A 21,639-nucleotide genomic window follows, 5' to 3' on the forward strand; every position below is an offset into this window, starting at 1 on the left:
TATCAAGGGGGCCCTGAAGATAATTCAATCAATATATGATCAATATTAGGAGTGCACTCCTTTAAACTAGGCCCTATGCCTCAATGCTTACAGCTTTTTAAGGTGGTTTTAAAGGGAGGGTTTGGGGTTATCTGCATGTAGTTAATAAAGCCTTTTTCATGATAATAGAGGCTCCCTACGTCACTATTGTTGTTCCTATAATATAACATATAGGTGAGACTCTGCGTTAATTTAGGTAGATATCCCGCTTGTTGTATATGCATATTACCAGAGTTTATTTAAAGAGAATCTGTATTGTTAAAATCGCACAAAAGTAAACATACCAGTGCGTTAGGGGCATCTCCTATTACCCTCTGTCACAATTTTGCCGCTCCTTGACGCATTAAAAGTGGTTAAAAACAGTTTTAAAAAGTTTGTTTATAAACAAACAAAATGGCCACCAAAACAGGAAGTAGATTGATGTACAGTATGTCCACACATAGAAAATACATCCATACACAAGCAGGCTGTATACAGCCTTCCTTTTGAATCTCAAGAGATCATTTGTGTGTTTCTTTCCCCCTGCAGCTATCTTCCACTGAAGTGTCAGGCTGTTTTTTCCTGCAGAGTGCAGACAGCTCTGCTTGTATGTAATTCCTCTGTATGTGAAAGCCCAGCCAGCTCAGAGGAGTATTTATCCAGCTTGTAAAAGATAAGAGAGAAGAGAGAAGCTGCTCTAATCTAAATAATACACAGGCAGTGTGCAGAGAGGGGCCTGGATGGGGGAGATGCATCACAGAACCACAACACTGAAGAACTTGGCAGCCTTCCAGACACAGGCCTGACAAGTCCGACAAGAGAGAGATAAGTTGATTTATTACAGAGATGGTGATAGTAGAACGTGCTGCAGTAAGCCAGAACACATTACAATAGCTTTTGGAACTTGTAGGATGATAAAAAACAGGATGCAATTTTTGTTACGGAGTCTCTTTAAGGAGTTTGCAATGGACTTTTCAGTCTCTAATGTGTATTTTCTTGTGGCAAGCTAAATTGGAAAAGGAGGTTTTGCGACCTGGTTATGTAAATTGTGAGTGGAACCCTGAGGCTGGGTGCACACATCGCAGAAACGCTTGTGGAGCGGGAAATGCTGTGTTTTATGCAGCAATCTTAGTCTATGGGACACAGAAGTAGAAGCGTTTCGCTGCATTTGTACAGTATGCGTTCCCTGAACGCTGGTAGTGTTGCATAATATGCAGGCTGGCTGCTAAAACGCACCTATTGAAAGTCTATGGTAACGCATATGCATCGCGTTTTTGATGCATTTTTTACTGTGTTTTTAATTAAAAAGTAAAGATCTTTGATGTGTTTCTGCTTCCTGTTGTCTTCCTAGTGATTTGCATGAATTAAGAAAAATGCATACAAAACGCATATGCGTTTTACATTAGCAAAGCGCAAATGCATTAAAACGCACGCAAAACGCATGAAAAACGCATCTGTGGAAAAAACGCAAATGCAAAACGCACCAAAATACGGTAAAAACGCAATAGTAAATTGCAAACGCTCCATCCTAAAATGCTACTTTTCACGCTATGTCATATGTGAACCCAGCCTGAATGCTAAAGTATAAAAAAATCAAAAACTCTGCATCTTGCTGCTTATTTGATGTGAACACAGTAAAACCTCTCAGCTTCTCACTGCATTTGTTAGTAAAGCATTGAATTGGATGTAGCATGTACACAGGATGTATTATCAAATTTGTTTGTTTTACTCACCTGTCTAGAACATGTGAAGGAGCTCCTCCTATATAAATATCAGTAAATGGAATTGATGTCTTATCATTGTCAACACTCTTCACATGTTTCCTGTCAACCACCAAGATCATCTTTTTGGAATTGTGATAAATGACTGAGATCTAGAAAAGGAAGTTTGGTAGTAAAGTCTATGATTAAACTGTAAGTCTTATTTGTGCAACCTATAAACACATGCCAACATTTCTTGAATTCACTTGCTTTGCAGAGTTTGTGAGTGACTGCTAAGGACATGCTTGCCAGTCACAATGACAACACCGGGCTTCTGAGAGCTGATTGCACTGTATGTGTTCAATCAGCTGATTGTTTTGCATTGTTATATAAAATGCATAGCCGCTGGTCACTGAAGTATGAAATACTATAGGACTTCTGTTTTACCTCATGATATCTTGCATCATTTATCTGTGCTTTCTTCATTGAATCATCCAGAAGCACAGGACCTTTACTGAAGCCAAAGTCATACAAAATCCGTAGATAGCCATCTTGTATTTCCAAGCTGAAGAATTTAGTCTGCAGACCAGAAAATATAAATAAGCAACTACTGCAATAAACATAAGAAATATGTATTTTATAAATGTATCTATTTGTAAGCCTAAATATGTATTGTGGTTGTAAGCCTAAATACAGTGGGTTGCAAAAGTATTCGGCCCCCTTGAAGTTTTCCACATTTTGTCACATTACTGCCACAAACATGCATCAATTTTATTGGAATTCCACGTGAAATACCAATACAAAGTGGTGTACATGTGAGAAGTGGATCGAAAATCATACATCATTCCAAACATTTTTTACAAATAAATAACTGCAAAGTGGGGTGTGCATAATTATTCGGCCCCCTGAGTCAATACTTTGTAGAACCACCTTTTGCTGCAATTACAGCTGCCAGTCTTTTAGGGTATGTCTCTACCAGCTTTGCACATCTAGAGACTGAAATCCTTGCCCATTCCTCTTTGCAAAACAGCTCCAGCTCAGTCAGGTTAGATGGACAGCGTTTGTGAACAGCAGTTTTCAGATCTTGCCACAGATTCTCGATTGGATTTAGATCTGGACTTTGACTGGGCCATCCTAACACATGGATATGTTTTGTTTTAAACCATTCCATTGTTGCCCTGGCTTTATGTTTAGGGTCATTGTCCTCCTGGAAGGTTAACCTCCGCCCCAGTCTCAAGTCTTTTGCAGTCTTCAAGAGGTTTTCTTCCAAGTTTGCCCTGTATTTGGCTCCATCCATCTTCCCATCAACTCTGACCAGCTTCCCTGTCCCAGCTGAAGAGATGCACCCCCCGAGCATGATGCTGCCACCACCATATTTGAGAGTGGGGATGGTGTGTTCAGAGTGATATGCAGTGTTAGTTTTCCGCCACATATAGCATTTTGCATTTTGGCCAAAATGTTCCATTTTGGTCTCATCTGACCAGAGCACCTTCTTCCACATGGTTGCTGTGTCCCCCACATGGCTTGTGGCAAACTGCAAACGGGACTTCTTATGTTTTCTGTTAACAATGCCTTTCTTCTTGCCACTCTTCCATAAAGGCCAACTTTGTACAGTGCATGACTAATAGTTGTCCTATGGACAGAGTCTCCCACCTGAGCTGTAGATCTCTGCAGCTCGTCCAGAGTCACCATGGGCCTCTTGACTGCATTTCTGATCAGCGCTTTCCTTGTTCGGCCTGTGAGTTTAGGTGGATGGCCTTGTCTTGGTAGGTTTATATTTGTGCCATACTCCTTCCATTTCTGAATGATCGCTTGAACAGTACTCCGTGGGATGTTCAAGGCTTTGGAAATCTTTTTGGAGCCTAAGCCTGCTTTAAATTTGTCAATAACTTGATCCCTGACCTGTCTTGTGTGTTCTTTGGACTTCACGGTGTTGTTGCTCCCAATATTCTCTTAGACAACCTCTGAGGCCCTCACAGAGCAGCTGTATTTGTACTGACATTAGATTACACACAGGTGCACTATATTTAGTCATTAGCACTCATCAGGCAATGTCTATAGGCAACTGACTGCACTCAGATCAAAGGGGGCCGAATAATTATGCACACACCACTTTGCCGTTATTTATTTGTAAAAAATGTTTGGAATCATGTATGGTTTTCGTTCCACTTCTCATGTGTACACCACTTTGTGTTGGTCTTTCATGTGGAATTCCAATAAAATTGATTCATGTTTGTTGTGGCAGTAATATGACAAAATGTGGAAAACTTCAAGGGGGCCGAATACTTTTGCAACCCACTGTATATATATTATTTCCTGTTAATGGGTCTCGATGCACAAAACATATCTTGTGACCACAAGTGTGACCAATCCCTCCTTTACATATGCAGCCACCATTCCCCTCAACCCATAACAAATATGTGCTGGCCATCTTATTATTCCCCATAAGTCCCATGATATGTGGCCAGCATGACCCCCCTTCCTCTCCCTAAATCAAGTGTAGGTTGCATAACGTGTGGCCTCTTCTTACCTACACTCACCCCAAAATAAGTGTGGGCTTTTTAAACATCTCCCTCCTCTAGCAATTGTGGGCAGTATAGTATCTCTTCCTCTCCCCACTGTCCACACGCACTCTTCCTCCCCTTAATTCACAGAGTAGCACAGAGCTTTACCTGCTTTGCTGTTCACTGCAGCTGCGCTTTTCAGCACCCCTCTGATACATATGCCTCCCAATGTGTGTCACGTGACATGCATCAGGAGCATACAGAGTGGTTGTGAACAGCAGAGGTTAATCCGGCACAGGAGCAGGTAAAGCTCTGCTGTGCTTCTCTGTAAATTAAGGGAGAAAGTTTAAGAGCACAGCGGGTAGCCAGATGTGGCCAAAAGTGCCTCCAGTATTAAGTAGCTAGAGATGCCCCCAATATTAGTTAGCCAGAGGTGCACCCCCCAATAATAGTTAGATGTGCAACTCTTGTATTAGGCAGCCAGAGGTACCCAAAGTATTAGAAATCCAGATGTGCCTCATGTAAAGTCACGAGCAGAACAAAGTTTGTGGAGAGGTATCGCCCCTGTCTGCACTCAAGCGACGTGATTTATCTACATTCTCTACAGGGTCCATATCTTTATGGCTCCAACAGTGACTTACATCACGTAACCTGCTGGTACGTGTTAGGGGTCATGCGATGAGAAATGCCACTGGAGCCATGGAGAGGGGATGCTGGACAGAATGAACAAGATTGTGTCACTAGAGGGCAGACAGGGAAATTGCCTCTCTACAGCCTCTGCTTGCAAAGAGCTTCCTTATAGTTGGATGGTCCCACAAGGCTCATGGTAGCTTCCTTGGTTCATTGCCTTGTGTAACTTGGCCTTGAGTGGGCCAGCCTGGCCAACCGCAGTCACTGGGTCATGAGGACAATTGTTACATTTCTGGCTATGATATGACATCAAAACTGAAGCAATGACTATAGTAGAGAAGTGAAATTTCATTCTGTGTACTCTAGAGTTAGGGAAAGGGAGATAATTTTTAAAAGGTTGATGACTGGCTATTTGAAGTAAGCAAGGTCAGTGTAAGTGAGTTTTCTGCTATTTACTGCATTTCCTTTCCTCTTCAGTAAATCACTCTCTCTCTATTACTGTCCAGATGGACTAGCAAACAAAAGTTTTACACTTACTCCATTGACCATTAGGAAAACAAGAGCATTGTCCACAGGCGTTCGAACTTCTATATCAAAACGGGTGACCTGGGTAAAGCGCCCCCTCCTTTCTATGTTGCGTATTACAGCATAGCCAGAGCCATCAAAGTAGTAACTTGCTGCACGACTTTGTGTGAAAGACAACTTATTTCTAGGACAGATAACATGTACAGTTATGGTGTTAGAATATTCATTGATTTTACAGACACACAGACCCACAGGCACACAGACACACACACACACACACACACACACACACACACACTTCACATAACCTGATTATATTAGAAAACACAAGATTGATTCCTATCTAGAGTGTGTACATTATAAAATATAACTTTTATTAATATAATTAAAAATGAATTCATATGCCTTATTGAACTAACTGAGGTAGGCTGCAAATTCAGTGCTCAGATAATAATCATTTGTAAACATATATCTGATCAACCTATTCCTCACTGAGATTGCTAAAGTGCCATAAAGAATCCCCCCACCACCAATCCGACATGTTTCAGCTCCCCATTTGGAGCCGTCGTCAGGGAATAAAAGTGCTAAGTGCTAGGGTGCAAGGTGCATATCTTATAAATTAACAATCACAACATATGAAAAACAAAAAAAATGAGAGCAGTGCTCTCCAACTCATTTAGTCATCAAATGAGCTCCATCCGAAGGCTGTCTTATACACTCTCCACTGTGGGAGTGTCATGCAAATTTAGTCATTCCCCCCAATGGTTGGCCGCAATTGGCCCGGGTGCCTATCAATCACTATATCCTGTAGTTGATTGGCTATCATATCCAATCCAATGATATCAAAAAACATCACTTACAAGTAAGTATGACCTTCCAACTTCGCTATATGGGACATATGTGAGTCCTTCAATCTAAGCCAGCCAGCTTTACATCTCTATATCTTCTAGAAATAGTAAAACACCAAAAAGCGTTTTCTCCACCATAGGGATGTATTGGGTGAATCCCATTGGTCGCGTATACCTTTCCCCGGCCACCTCCCTCCAATCCTCAGAGCTCATTCGCAAGAGGCAGCGCTCACCTCTCATTGGAGTCTGTCATCGTCATGTCCACTCCCATAGCCAATCAGCACTCATCTTCACCGAGCGCTGTGCTGTCATTTCGTACATATGTGCAGGGCGGGACAGAGTCCTCTTGTCAGCCAATAGTATGGCCATACATCAGGGCAGGGCGGGTGTAGGGCGGCGGCTTCTTGCTATTCAGCCTATCTGCGTATACCAGCGGCAGGATAAACATCCCATTGCTATGGAAACCCTTTCTGTTTACTGTCAGTTCTACCAGAGAAAGCTTTATTCATACATATATCCACATACTATTAAGACGCGGATTATGTAGTTTACTGCCAGTTCTACCAGAGAAAGCTTTATTCATGCACATATCCGCATACTGTTAAAACGCGGAATATGTGATTATACAGGTCTGTATACCGGCAACATTCAAATGTAACAAGTGCATATCAGAATGAGCATAAAAGGGGTATAATTTATAAATATTCATAATCCCCATACATAACATATAAGGCTCATCTCAGAAAGATGGCATTTATCATAACACTGCAACACGTTCAAGAAAGGGGGGCTGCCTAATAATGGCACCCACAAACAGGGCTATATGATTTCTATAAATTATATTATGTATATGTATATATATGTATGGGCCACGGTAGGTCAGCACAAGACATTATTTATATAGGGGGATTCATATTCACCCACATCCCCTATAGTAGCCTCATGGGTGGATGTTTGTTATCTCTTTAGTATATATTCTAGTGTACCAATATACATGTACTATTTCCCACAATTAAATGTTATGGCCTTATAAGGCACAAGTGCTGTACTTATCCATTATATAACCCACATATCTATCATCCACTATAAAGCCTCTGTACCTGAACTGTCACATTTTTAATGTAAATAAGCCAGTACTATTTTATTCAAAATTTGCAAATCTATTTCAGTATGAAAACCTGCTTTCTCAGATAAATGGAGTGTATGTAAATCCTTCATTTAGACCGCCTGGGTTCAAAGTCCCCAGGAGGTAAATCCATTTTGCTTCCAATTGGCGGAGCTTCATATCCAGATTGCCCCCCCTTGGTCCCATCTTCCATTGCTGAATCACAAAATATTTCAAACATGTCGTATCACCCCCATGTTTCTCCCTAAAATGGTGGGACACAGGTGTATCTTTCGGATTTTCTATGTTGCCAATATGTTCAAGAATCCTCTGTTTTACTTGACGAGTGGTCTCCCCTATATATAATAGTGGACATGGGCACCCTATGGCATATACGACGCCTTCTGTTTCGCAATTAAAAAAGTCAAGAATCTCAAATTCCCTTCCATTTTTTGGAGCTTTAAAACTCTTACATGTATTTACATTACCGCAGGCTTTACATTTCCCGCATTTAAACATCCCCTTCAGGGGTCTATCCAGCCATGTCTTTTTTATTGATTTCTTGGACACTGGTAGGTATGAATGTGTCAAATCATCACCTATATTCCTACCATGTCTATATGTGAACATTGGGCTTTGGGGTAGTATCTCATTCAATTGGGGGTCATGTTTCAATGTCTTTTTACTATCTTCCTGATCTCATCAGATTGTGTAGAGAAAGTGTTAATGATGCTCATTGTTCCCTCTTTTTGATCCTGATCTCTATTTTTCGGGGTCATTAGGTCCTCCCTTTTAGTTTCTTGTGCCTCTTCAATTACATTATCAGGGTAACCTCTTTCCTTAAATCTTCTATGGAGGTTTTTACACTCTATCTCAAAAGCCTCTTCACTTGAGCAATTTCTCCTCGCACTGAGATATTGGCCCCTTGGAATTCCCTTTTTAAGGGGTACTGGGTGATGGCTTTTCCAATCAAGGAGCGAGTTTGTAGAAGTTACCTTGCGATAAATTTTGTTCTCAAGTTTACCTTCCATTGTACGTGTTATTCGCACATCCAAAAAACTGAGTGAGAACTGATCAATTTCAAATGTAAAAAACATTCCAATGTTGTTCTGGTTCAAGACACCAACAAATTCCATCGAACATGGTCCTGGGGCCGTCCCATAGTATGAACACGTCATCTATGAAACGACCCCAGAACAAGATATGCGAGGTATACACTGCCAGATCCTCGCAGAAAACCATGGTATCCTCCAACCAACCTAGAAATATATTAGCATAAGAAGGGGCACACGATGTTCCCATGGCACATCCTTTCTTATGCAAATAGAACTTATTTTGAAACAGAAAATAATTATGAGTCAAGATGAAATGTAAAAGACGAATAATAAACGTAGAGTGTTCCTCCAAATGGATACTTCGAGATCTCAAAAAGTATCTAACTGCCTCAATACCCAATTCATGTTTGATGTTGTTATACAAGGATTCAACATCCAGGCTAGCCAGCCATACATTTTCATTTACAGATATCCCCTGTAATCTGTTAAGTAGATCCATTGTATCTCTAATGTAGGAGGGGAGACTGGTCACAAATGGTCTTAGAAAAAAGTCTACATATTGACTGATTTTCTCTGTAAGGCATCCATTGCCTGATATTATCTGGCGGCCTGGTTGATTTTCCATTTGCTTGTGTATTTTGGGTAAGGCATAACCCACACAAACACAAACACACACATTACTGACATTTTCAGCAGTGCTTCATATAGAACGCATATTACAAAGTGTTCCTCAGAAGGGTTCCCCATCTAATAATTCTGCTGAATATTGTGAAGCCTTTTAATTTGGCAGGAATTTTGTTTTTTGATTGAAGGAGTGGGAGAAAACCAGGAAGAGACCAGGGCAGAATATCTCCACACAGATAGTGTGCCGGCTTCAGTGTTTCAGTCATGGCCTCTAGCACTGCAATGCCAGTGTGCTAGCCTAGTGATAAGCAAAACATGCTCCTTAGTTACATGCAAATTTCCATTGACCCAGGAAGGGAAAGAGTTTGAACCTATCAAAGTTAGCTTTGCAAACCAATTTGTTGGCAGCTTTTGGATTAACCAGCAGCTGCAGACCAAATTTGAAGACCTAAAAATGATGAATGTGCATTAGTGAAAAAGATAGCTCAGATATGAAGAATGTGCTCAGGCCAGCAGAATAGGAATGAACAGAAGCAGAAATTGAGACCAGCAAAATCCACATATAGCTCTTTTAAATCCCTATTGCCATCAAGAAATCAGAAAAGGTGTGTAAAATATTTTTGCTACTCTGGGTGGGCTGTGCCAAAGTGGGCTGTACAGAAAAAGATAAATATTTTTTTAATATTTTTATTTCAGTTTCATTAGACTGCAAGGTGTTTTATTTATTTTTTAAAGCAATTAAATTAGTCTGGACCTCCTTCCCACACTTGTATTAGAGCTGTGGGATCAAGGCTGGCATTGGCTGAATCGTGACCACATGACGGGAAGACTGAATAGAGACCACATGATGGGAAGATGGTGTCAACCTGGAAGTAGTTACTGTAGTGTATAAAGACAAAGATGGTCCGCAACTTGTCCACTTGGTTTAGTGACTTTATTAAGGACGTATCCAGCTACACAAAGCCGACATGTTTCGGACCTGAAGGTCCTTACTCATGGCTAAAAGGTACAACACAGCACACCTACTATATACATGTACATATACACCCCGCCCTAAGGAAGGGGTGGGGTAAGGAGGAGGATACCTCCGCAGTCCACCCACAAGAAAGGCAGATAGATACCCCTCATTTACAAACAGTGTACAGTCATCTAAAATCAAAATAGACAGCATAGCAATAAGTGTACAAATCTAAAAGCATAGACAGTAAATGTTAAAAACCTAAAAGATAAAAGGCCCACCTCAAAGCGATAGACAATATAGACCATTGTCACCATATACATTTTAACATATACTAGAGAGAGCACGGAGAGCCAGAAGAGCCAAGGGAGCAAAAAGACCCCTCTAGTGGATGACGAGGGCCAAATCCCATCTTGAAGTCAAGCCCAGTGTGGTCCTAGTACCCAACTTTAAAATCCAGAGGGTTTCCAAGGCCTGCAAGCACCTATAATGGTCTCCCCCTCTCCATGAAAACCGTACACATTCCAGACCATGAAAGGAAAAAGAGGACATATTGTCCTGGTGTACACGGAGAAAGTGCTTTGCCACATTGGAAATATTGTGGCAAAGCCAGGAAGAACCCCTATAGCGTTCGCTGACCTAAGCGGTCTCGTAGTGCACCCCACATATTGAAGCGCACACTCCCTACATGTGATCAGATAGACCACATATGTGGAATTACAATTTAGGAACTGTCTGATAGGGAATGTGCGCCCATTGGAGGTAGACACTGCGACGCGTGTTTTTTCTTGTACCCCACAATAATTACACGTGGGGACACCACATCTGTACAATTCCACTAAGTTAAGCCATGTAGGAGTGCTAGGCCTGGATTCAGAAAGATTAGGGGAGAGCGTTTGGGCTAAAGTCAGAGCCTTCCTGCTCGCAAAGCGGACTCCGCGTTTGATGATGGGACGAAGGCCCTGATCTGCTTCTAATACCGGGAGATATTTTTTGATGATGTCTACCACCTTACTATATTCAGTGTTATACGTGGTAACAAAGGTGGGTTTACTTTCTCCACCCCTCTCGGCAATCGGCCTATCAAGTAGCTGTTTTTCCTACCTGCACGAACTCTCCCCCTGTTTATAACCCACCTCAGGTAACCTCTATCTTGCAGACATTTTTCCACCATGGCACATTCATCTGGAAGCCAAGCTTCCTCCGAGCAGTTGCGATGTAACCTCGTGAATTCGCAACCGGGACACCTTGTATGATATGTGGGGCATGGCAACTATTGGCTCGGAGGGTGGTGTTGCCACTGCATGGCTTCCTATAGGTTCTGTAACAAATCCGACCCCGTGTTGAATCATCTGACAGGGTCACGTCCAAATAATTAATCGCCACGGTGTCAAAACTTGAGGTAAACTGCAGGTTGAGGTTATTCCTATTAAGGTACTCCAAAAAAACCCGTACCTCCTCGGGTTGGCCCTGCCAAACCAAAAGCAGGTTGTCGATGTATCTTCTATACCACTCAACTTAAACCAGACACGACTCCCACCTCCAAAGATGTGGCACTCCTCCCACCATCCCATATAGAGATTCGCCAAGGAGGGAGAAAATTTTGCTCCCATGGAGGCGCCACAGCTCTGGAGGTAGAAGCCGCCGTCGAACATAAAATAGTTGCAGGACAGGAGATACTCGACTGCCATAAGGATAAACCTCTGGGAGTCCACGGGGTAATTGGAATACCTTTGGAGATGGAACTCTACAGCATTTAAAGCTAAGTCTTGGGGGATGCATGAATACAATGCTTTCACATCAACTGTAGGCCAGCTGTATTGTTTCCTCCATTTAAAGCCCTCCAGGCTGGACAGTAGATGTTTTGTGACCTGATGTAACCTGGTAGTCGACACACCAGAGGCTGGAGCATAGAGTCCACCCAGTCACCCAGGCGCTCCCTCAAAGAGCCGATCCCCGCCACAATAGGCCTGCCCTCTGGGGGAACGCCTGCTTTATGGATCTTGACAAATGATGGAATATTGGGGTTACCGGGTGCTGCACCGTCAAATAGTCCACCAGCCTCTGGTCGAGGACCCCCAGGCTCTTACCCAGGGACAGAAGTTGGATTAACTCAGCCTGGAAGGACCTGGTGGGGTCCATCCTAGGGCCCAGGTATACAGAAGAGTCCCCCAGCTGCCCTAAGGCCTCCGACCTATAGCTCTCCTTATCAAGGATAACAACCTTACGGAACTGTTACTGTAGTGCATGAGTGAGGCTCAATGTGCCGAGGAACAGAGCAAAGCAAGCAGCTTTATGCCCATGGTACGATTGGATATAACTGTAGGGTTAGAGACTGCCACTGTGAGGGAACAGTAAGAGCTTACATTTGGGGGATAGCTAGACCACAGCAGCATATGAACTTGGTTGGAACTATCCTTCCAGATTTTTGACAGAGGAAGTAGAGAGAACCTCAGAGACACTCTACAGACTAAGGAAGTTACCCCTCTCCCCTGTCCATGGAAAAATGGTCTTGCCTAAATGTGAGCCATGGTACCAACAAGGTTTAGGAACTCTGCTCTAGATCACATCTTAGTACAGATGTGTATGTGCATGCATATACTAAACATGTGCATGAATTCAGGGACTTTTTCACTGCCCAACATGTAGACATGCAAGCTAAGCCACAATATTAAAGACATTTATTTGTTGGTCAATTAAAGCCCTGCACAGACTTCAAATGTAATCATAACACATGATTTAAAAGATACTTGGATTAAAAATGTCACTGATGTATAATTTAAAAAAAAGATTATTTTAAAATTAAAGATATAAATTTTGATGTTCCCAAAGGAAAATGGTAATTTAAAAGTAAATTCCGTGAATATAGTGCATTAGTAGAGAATGGTAGGAGGCAATTGACTCATTTTTAAACAGCATTATTATGCACTGAACATCTTCACATTTGATTATAATAACCTTATAAACAGCTGCAGCACTGACAAGTGAAGAAATATCTTTCTTAACAAAACAGTTATAATGCAGCACTGCTATTGGCAATTAATGCAGCCATCGCCTGGTTCATATCAGGACTGAGGGCTCATTCACACTATGAGAGTTTTCAGGTTTTTTTAAGTGCTGGCGATTTTAGAAATCTACCCAAAAGCGCTTATGCAATGATTCCCTATGGCAGCGTTCACATGTTCGCGTTTCAATTTTACTAAAATAGCAACCGCGCTACATGTACCGTTTCCTGAGCGATTTGGTTCAATAGAAGGTATAAGAAAATCGCAAAGCATTTGAAAAAGCGAGTTCTATAGCGATTTCCCAAGCGCTTCTATGAATGAATACATTGTATTTATTCATTTCCGGGTGAAAGAGTTCACTTCCTGAATGACGTCAGGAAGTGAAAAAAAAACATTGCTGAGCAAAAGTGCTTATAAAAGCGCTTTTCTAAGCGCAAAGCACAGGGAAAAGCTCTTTTAAAAAACTCTCAATAAATTGCTCAGCACTTGCGATAGCGCTGGGGATTTATAATGTGAACATATCCATAGTAATGACTGGAAAACACTGAGGCCCCTTTCGCCATTGCATCAATCAAAATCAGTGCATTAAGACAGAGAAGCAATGATAGCCCTATGGGGCTATCACAGTGATCGTAATGTGGTGTGGTGCGGCAGGGGTCTACACAGTAATGCGTGCACGTTTCTACAGGAAGTGTGACTTTCCGGATTGCTGTGCTATTGAAGAACAATCGCATTGCAACAAGTGTGAAAGGGGCATTAGGCTCCTTACACACTATGTGGAATCCAGTGTGGTGCAATTACTCTTTAGTTGCAACACAACATTGTAGAAAAGTCACTTTGCTCACTTCCAACGTAAAAGCGCTCGTCACCCTGTAACGCAAGTGTATCCACTGGGTTATCCTCCCGATGGAACCTGCCACGCGGCACGGTGATCAATGTGATAGCATGATAGGACTATCATTGCATATGTGTCATGATACGATGATTTTGTGCAACGCAACAGCAGAAGTGTGAAAAGACCCTCAGGTAATGCCACTGTCACACTGCATACCTCCAAACTTTTTAAGATTAGAAAGAGGGACATGTAAGCCACGCCCCTGTCACACCCCTGATCACCCCCGCATCACACCCCTAGTCACGCATACCATAAAATGTGTTGATTTATAATACAGACCACACTGTTCCTTTCTATTCTGACTCATTTTCCTTCATATTAACATTTTAAAATTAGTAATACATCAATTTAAAGGATGGGAATAAAGATTAGAGTCAATCAAACACATTTTTTAAAAGAGAAACATATATATTTACATAAAAAGAGGGACAAAGTCCTGAAAGAGGGACACACGAAGAGGAAAGAGGGACAGGGCTCCTAAAGAGGGACTGTTCCTCCAAAAGAGGGATAATTGGGAGCTATGACACTGTCATGCACTGGCACTTTTGTTTCTGTATCACAGCACATTGCTGCTCATCTCGGCTGTGGTAAATCACACCCACTGACTATCACAATTCAATATTTATTGATGTAGAATAGTAAGGAAAAATTGCATGTACTATATATAACCTTTTGTATAAAGGTATTAATAGACTAAACTCAACAGAATTAGTGCATTTCTGAAAACAGTTCATTTATTGGCATTTGCTTTACCTCACACAAGGTGGTGCTGTGGCTGTATTGATGTTATAGATGTTCTGGAAATTGTACAAGCTGACAACATCATCATTTACAGCAGCCAGCTCCAGACAACCGACAAAGCCAGGTAGATTCAAGCTGGCCGGGAGCTGAAGAAAACAAATCACCAGTAAGCAAATGTAAATCACACACAAGCCATGTTTGGCACTCAGCCTACTGAGATGACACTAACTGCTGACAAACGTGTCATGTTCTCTGTTATGTGTGAGCTGCACGGCAACACAGCTGCCACACAGATTCTGTAATGGACTAATTATTACTGATAAATGCTATTCCTGAACAGCAAATCCGCTCTTTTCCTACACTGTACTTGTAATTCATTCCATTATTTGATACAATATGTTGCCACCGCTTTGTGGTAATTGTATTGTAACTGAGTTTATATTCTTATTACTGGATAGGTCTACTGTATATGTATACGCTGCCTTGATTTCATTCAACACATACTTTGGGGCCAATTCATCAATGCTGGTGCACAGGGAAATATGCTCCCAGCAGCCGTTCAAATGCATAGATGGAACTGTGTCAATCAAATGGACTTCTTGTTGATCTGAAATGTGCTCTGAGCAACTGCTTAATATTGCTCTGTTTTTCTATGTACCTGTTTTGATAAATATTCTCATGTACATTCTAAAAATCATTACAGACAAAATGGAGATTAAAGTTATAAAAGGACGTTTGCTTTGTTTCTCTGAAGAAAAAAAAGTAAAAGTTCAATCCAGGAAATTCATTACTTTAGTTTTAGTGTGAAAAAAGGATAGAACCTGTCTTAGGTTATTACTTTCCCTCACTTCCTGCCCTGTCAGGAATTGGCTAAAGCAATACTGAAGTTAACCTGTAAAAAAAAAAGTTAGATACTCACCTATGGAGAGGGAAGGCTCTGAATTCCATAGAGCCTTCCCGATTCTTTCTCTGTGCTCTTGGTCCACCACTGTCCCCTGTGAAAATCAGCACCTTTGGAACTCCTCAGAATGCTTCAGAAGCACTCATGTCTCCGAGAACTTCTGCAGACGAGTGGCGCTGTACTGCACATGTGTGAGCCTAGACTCTCAAGTATTTCTGAGGCAAGGTGTATTTAATTAGTTGGTTGAATAACTTTTACTTGGAAGGGTTGGGGGGAACAGCAGTGGACCAGGAGGACGGAGAGAGGACTGGGAAGGCTCTATGGTATCCCGAGCCTTCCCTCTCCAAAGGTGAGTATCTGACTTTTACAGGTTCACTACAGCATTGCTTAAATTCCCTCCAACAGAAACATAGGCAGCAACAAATAACACATCTTTTTAGAGTTGGGAATAATTAGAACCCTGTCAAGTTGCTGTCTCTCATTTTCAATATCAAAGTTCATATTATCACCATTGAGTTTCAAGAAATAGAAACATAACAACAAAGTTTTGTCTTATATGTCTTGTGTTATTGTTTTCTGCTATGTTGCTTTTCTTGGAATTGGTGTAGAAATAAAACAGCAACCACACTGACTGACCTGTGATCTCTGTCATATGTCAATGAACGTCATTAAAGGACCTCTGTCTCGAAAATCTTAAAATTTAAATACATGTAAACACATACAGATAAGAAGTACATTTCTTCCAGAGTAAAATGAGCCATAAATTACTTTTCTCCTGTGTTGCTGTCACTTACAGTAAGTAGTAGAAATCTGACATTATCGACAGATTTTGGACTAGCCCATCTCCTCATTGGGGGGTTCTCAGGGTTTTCTTTATTTTTAAAAGCACTTAGTGAATGGCAGTTGCTCCGTCCAACTGCCAAAAAAGTGTGCAGCGAGCAGGGAAGCTGGCCAGCATCTTTGTATAAATCCTTTTCAGGGAAAGTATTTACAAAGAATAAAGGCCATGCTGAGAATCCTCCTTGGAGAGATGGGCTAGCCCAAAACCTGTCGGTAGTGTCAGATTTCTACTACCTACTGTAAGTGACAGCAACATAGGAGAAAAGTAATGTATGGCTCATTTTACTCTGGAAGAAATGTATTTCTTGTTGGTATGTGTTTAAAATTGTAAGATTTTCGCGACAGTTCCTCTTTAAGCTCTTTATATAACAGTGAAATAGCACAGAAACACAGAGATTTACCAGTGTGCAGAAAACTAGAGTAAAAGTGAAGCAACCTCAGAGCAACCAATCAGGTTTCAGATGCTGGATGAAACAAGGTTTCTGGACAACTGTTTCACTAGTACTGTAGTTCCATATGGGCTGACTCTGATAATTAATTCAGATTTTACCTTAAATCCTTCAGGCACGCCACCAACGAAGAATACAGTATTGTGAGGCTCCAAATCCAGCAAAGAGTCACTCCCTGGAGCCTCTCCCTTCTTAATGAATTTTTCCTCTGTTGCACCGCTCTGACTAGGAACAGTCAGAAGTACTTTTCCATGCCGTCCCAGTCTAGGAGAAAATTAGTCACAATCAAAGTATTACACTTATAAAAAAACATTTTATACAGTGTGAACACACATAAAACAGGATTTACAAAATGTCTAACATTCCTTCCTCATCCCCCAAACACTCTTGTGCTGTACAATGTTTGAAGTAAAGAAAAGGCTGTATTATAAATACTGTATTGACAGCCTTAACATGGCAATCATTTGTGATCTCTTTAAAGTGGACCCGAGATAAACTTTTACACATTGCATAATTGTGTTTCTTTCATATAGTTTATAGGGCATTCCTCAAGCCAAATACTTTTTTTGTTTTGTTTTAATGCTCTAATTCCCTATAAACTAAACAAGCCTCGCCCACAGCTTTTCAGAAAGCCTTGGCACTGTAGCAAGGGCTCATGGGAGCTCAGTCTGGGCAGGAGGAGGAGGAGGTTTCTAGCCAGAGATATCCGAGGCAGAGGGGAGAAGGGAGGAGGAGAGGGGATTGAGCTGAGGGCTTCAGATGCTATCAGCTTGCCTGTGACAATGTTTACAAACAGAATATGGCTGCCCTCATTGTATCACAGCAATAAATGATCATAAACTTTTGAAGCTGTTTGCAGCTAGATTTGCTGTGTAAACTATCTACACTTTAGATAAGATATATAGACAAGTTACTTGTTACTTTTTCATCTCTGATCCGCTTTAAGCAAGATGCTGCATCTCAGATCAATAGTGCAGAACACCACCTTGTGGGAGGAGGTGTAAAGCATACCTGAAGTGACAAGTGACATTATGAGAACTGTACACAAGATTTAAAAAACCTGAGATGTTATCTATGCATGAGCGTTTGCTGACAGCTTGTTGAATTCAGTCTGGTTTCCTGAAAACTAAATAAAAGCTAAAAGGTCATTATTTGTCCGGGAGAAGGCAAATATTAGGATTTTAATGCAGGAAAGTTCAAAGGGCCATTACTTCCCCTTCTATTTCAACTAAACAAAGCAGAGTCTGGATTCTAAACAGTAGATGTGACAGTCTGATGCAATCTTAAAACTGAGCCAATAAAACTTAAAATAAAAATATGAGTGTAATTTCTATGTTACTAATGTTTTATTAACCATTGATACTACACATACAATTCATTATATTACAAGTTTATTTTAACTTTGGGTTCCTTTTAACCATAACTGCTCCTCCTACTGCTTATAAAGGGGTCCACACTATGATTCTCCCTGGGAGTGCAGTCTGCTTATCTGAGTGATCAGCATACATCACCTTACCATTAGGTATTGACAAAACATAGGGCCCGATTTACTAAGACATCTCTGCCCTTTAGCATTAGGGGTGTCATGAGTGACTCAGTATACCTAGACTAGAATTTTTTTTTAAATCTGCCACTTCATTTTCAGTCTGGAGATCATGAGCATTAAGCAATCTTTAAAAACTGGCATGGATTAAATGTCTGATATTAGGTGGGATGTGCTTAGAACCTTCAGCTAGGTAATATCATGCAATAGCAAGGTTTCTTGAAGGTTGATTAATCTCCTGTCTCTACTGATCAGCAGCCTGGGGATAGCTTATTAAATAAGGCAAATAGTCCTGCTGTCTTAACATACCGGTAGTTCATTAGTGTATGAAACAGACTGCGCAGCTCTGTTGACGATTACTGCCACAGTTTTCCTTATGACCTACTGAGCTGAAAGAGAAACTAACAGGGAACTCTTATGCAGTTGTGTGAAATTGCACAATGCACTATGTCTGCATATTGCTTTCCCTGATTAAAAGAGTAAGTATTGCATTCATGTAAGGTACAAAAAATAAGTTACCTTTCCATTTTCACAAGACTAAAATATCCAGGCCATGCACTGATGGGCTTGGAGTCCAGGGGAATTTCAACATCTCCACTTCCCAAGTTGTATACATATACCAAGTTATTGCGCTTAATAGCAAGGCCCATGTAATCCGATTTAGCCTGTAAAGAGATACAGTCACAGTAATAATATTTATATGTGTACGAAGGTTACGAATACCATGGTGGAGTTGGCATAGGTGGCATAGCTGAAAACATTTTTTTCCTAACATATCATTGCTACTTGTGTTGGAAGGTGACAGAAGGAAACTTGTGTTAGAAGCAGCTGATTGGGCTAGATCTATGGTGGTGTTACCTGTATTTAAATAAAAATGATTAAAGTTAGATACCCTCAGTAGAGGGAATCCTATGGATAATACAGAGGTCACACTTGTACATGGACGGGGGCATGGCCACAAGAAGAATGGACAAAAAAGATAAACTTAGATATTTACCTCGAATTACAGAGTAACCAAGCAGCTCGAGGTGACCCAAACCACTAGGAATGTATAGGGGGCTAAAAGAGACCGAAAAGCCCTCCTACTAAGAAACAATGCTTGGTGTCATTTGCCTTCTTAAAACAGAAGGAAACTTGCAATAATTCAGCTTTAAGTGAACATTTGTGGTTACCCACAATGCACCACTACTGAATATGCAAACTATCTCTTTATGCCCCTGTAAGTCAGGCTAGCATCCAGAACCGCTGGTGTATAGCTAGCCTATAGCTTTAAATTTTTCACAGCCACATAAACCCCACATGTAGACAGCCTGTTTCGGACTTTTGGTCCGAATCAGTACATGGCAGGGATTGATATGGCTGGATGGGATAGGGCTTGGACCAGTACAACAGAGTAACCAGGCAACTCGGGGTGACCTAAACCACTAGGAATGTATAGGGAGCTAAAAGAGGCCGAAAAGCACTCCTACTAAAAAGCAATGCTTGGTGGATTTTGCCTTCTTAAAACAGAAGGAAACTTGCAATAGAGTTAGAGTTAGAAACAGGGAAGCCTATGGATGATCCAGAGGCTTCTCCGATCTTCATCCACCCCACTGATGCTCGCTCAATAACTGCCTAGTATGATTTAGGTTCAGATGCAAAGCACACTTATATTTGGCATTTTTTACAAGTTTTTCTTCTGATCTTTTCACAAATTAATATGCCTTGACAAATTTGTACTCTACTCAAAGCATATTGTTGTAGTTAAACTCAAGCCTCAGATAAATACCAGGGCAGTGACTGACGGGGAGCTGCATTCTTGTTCTCGTGTGCAAGTGAGAAGAAGCAGTCTCCTGTATGGAAAATGAACATATAGCATGGTGATGAGGTTTCATTACACATTCCTTTTTACTTATACAGTACTGTATGTGTTTACTAAGTAATAACAGTAAAAAATGTGTCCTACAGAGTCCTACTAACTTCCTCAGATTTATTACAGAGGCACAGTAAAGAACTCCTTCTAGGTATGCACAAGCAATTCCTCACCTTCTTATGCCCAAGATACATAATAAACCTGTCTTGTGGCTGTTTTTGATGTGCCTCAGGGTTGATGTATAGACTAACAGATGAATAGGCCTTCAGGTCTGCAAGGCTGGTTTTCATATGGACATTGACAGCTGATTTGCCACTAAATTTCATTGACACTTGAACCTGGAAGTATTCAGAATTACAGGAGAAGGAAGCAAAAATAGTTATTGCCACACAGACATTGATTTTTTTTTCTGTGTTCCATATTTAGTCAAAGTTTGATAAAGTAATGACTGGAATGTCTTTGAGGGGGGTGTTGGGACCTTAAAATTACCCTGAAATTACAAGTTATCATAATGATTGATTTTACACAGCAAAGTAACTCTAGTGGAAGGTTGTTGCTGCCAGCTTAGCGTTCAGCAGAGCCTTTAATGCATTATGTTTAGCCAGAGGAGAATGTGCAGAATCAATCAAGCATAATAGGTTACCAAAATGTGGAAATCACTCTTAGTGTAGTCACATGACTGATTCCAGTTCTTGAACTGGGCGAAGTAGGAAATTTGGGTGCCCCCCCCCCAGCGGTAGAAGTTTGGGTGCCGTCATAGGCACCCATTGAAATAGCGGCATTGAGTGGAAATTTGGTTGCCTGCGGTGCCCGTTAAATGACAGCTGCTAGGCCTAGCACCTGATGTTTATCAGGCACTGCGGCTGCCCAAATTAGCTCTCCATCTGGCTACTTGAATGGAGGCCTATGATGGCAACCATAAAATTACGTTTTTTAAGTTTTGGGGGGCTGTGATTAATGGCAGGGGAGCAGTTAAGGTTATTAGGCCTGTTGGGGTGGGGTGGTTAAGGTAAGTGATAGGGAGGGTGTTTGTGCAGGGGGAGGGAGTTAGGGTTAGGCATCAGGTAGGGTATTTTTGCAGGGGGACGGTTAGGGGTCAAGTAGGGTGCTTGTGCAGGGGGCAGTTAGAGTTAGGCATCAGAGCAGAGGGTACTGTGTGAGAGTTGGGTTAGGTACCCGATATTCTACTATCAGCTTTCCTGGGCGCCGAATTCCCAGGCGCCCTTTAATTACATACAAAAACTGGGTGTTGAAATGTGACCGCAACAACGTATATTGGTTGGTGGCTAGAGAGCCACAGCTGATGTAAACCCTCACAGCAGTATAATTGTGTGGGTTGCATTGATTGGGGACAGAGGGCATTTGTTTGGTTTGTCTTTCCTATATTGGAGGGGATAAATGGGATAAAGGACATATATACAGTATAATGGGATAAAGGACATATAC

General features: G+C 41.3%; 1 protein-coding gene across 1 annotated transcript in view; it reads right to left on the bottom strand.

Annotated features, from left to right (window-relative positions):
* The window catches only part of LAMA4 (laminin subunit alpha 4), a 155,467-nt gene that overhangs the window by 34,248 nt on the left and 99,580 nt on the right, over positions 1 to 21,639 (bottom strand). The window contains exons 21-27 of the mRNA XM_068231320.1: positions 20,367 to 20,531; positions 18,861 to 19,006; positions 16,900 to 17,062; positions 14,621 to 14,754; positions 5,390 to 5,561; positions 2,166 to 2,297; positions 1,752 to 1,891 (exon numbers count right to left, since the gene is read on the bottom strand). Of these exons, the coding sequence (XP_068087421.1) occupies positions 1,752 to 1,891; positions 2,166 to 2,297; positions 5,390 to 5,561; positions 14,621 to 14,754; positions 16,900 to 17,062; positions 18,861 to 19,006; positions 20,367 to 20,531 (1,052 nt within the window). The remainder of the gene's footprint in view (positions 1 to 1,751; positions 1,892 to 2,165; positions 2,298 to 5,389; positions 5,562 to 14,620; positions 14,755 to 16,899; positions 17,063 to 18,860; positions 19,007 to 20,366; positions 20,532 to 21,639) is intronic.

The sequence above is a fragment of the Hyperolius riggenbachi genome, chromosome 4 (assembly GCF_040937935.1).
Source record: "Hyperolius riggenbachi isolate aHypRig1 chromosome 4, aHypRig1.pri, whole genome shotgun sequence".
Taxonomy (NCBI): domain Eukaryota; kingdom Metazoa; phylum Chordata; class Amphibia; order Anura; family Hyperoliidae; genus Hyperolius; species Hyperolius riggenbachi.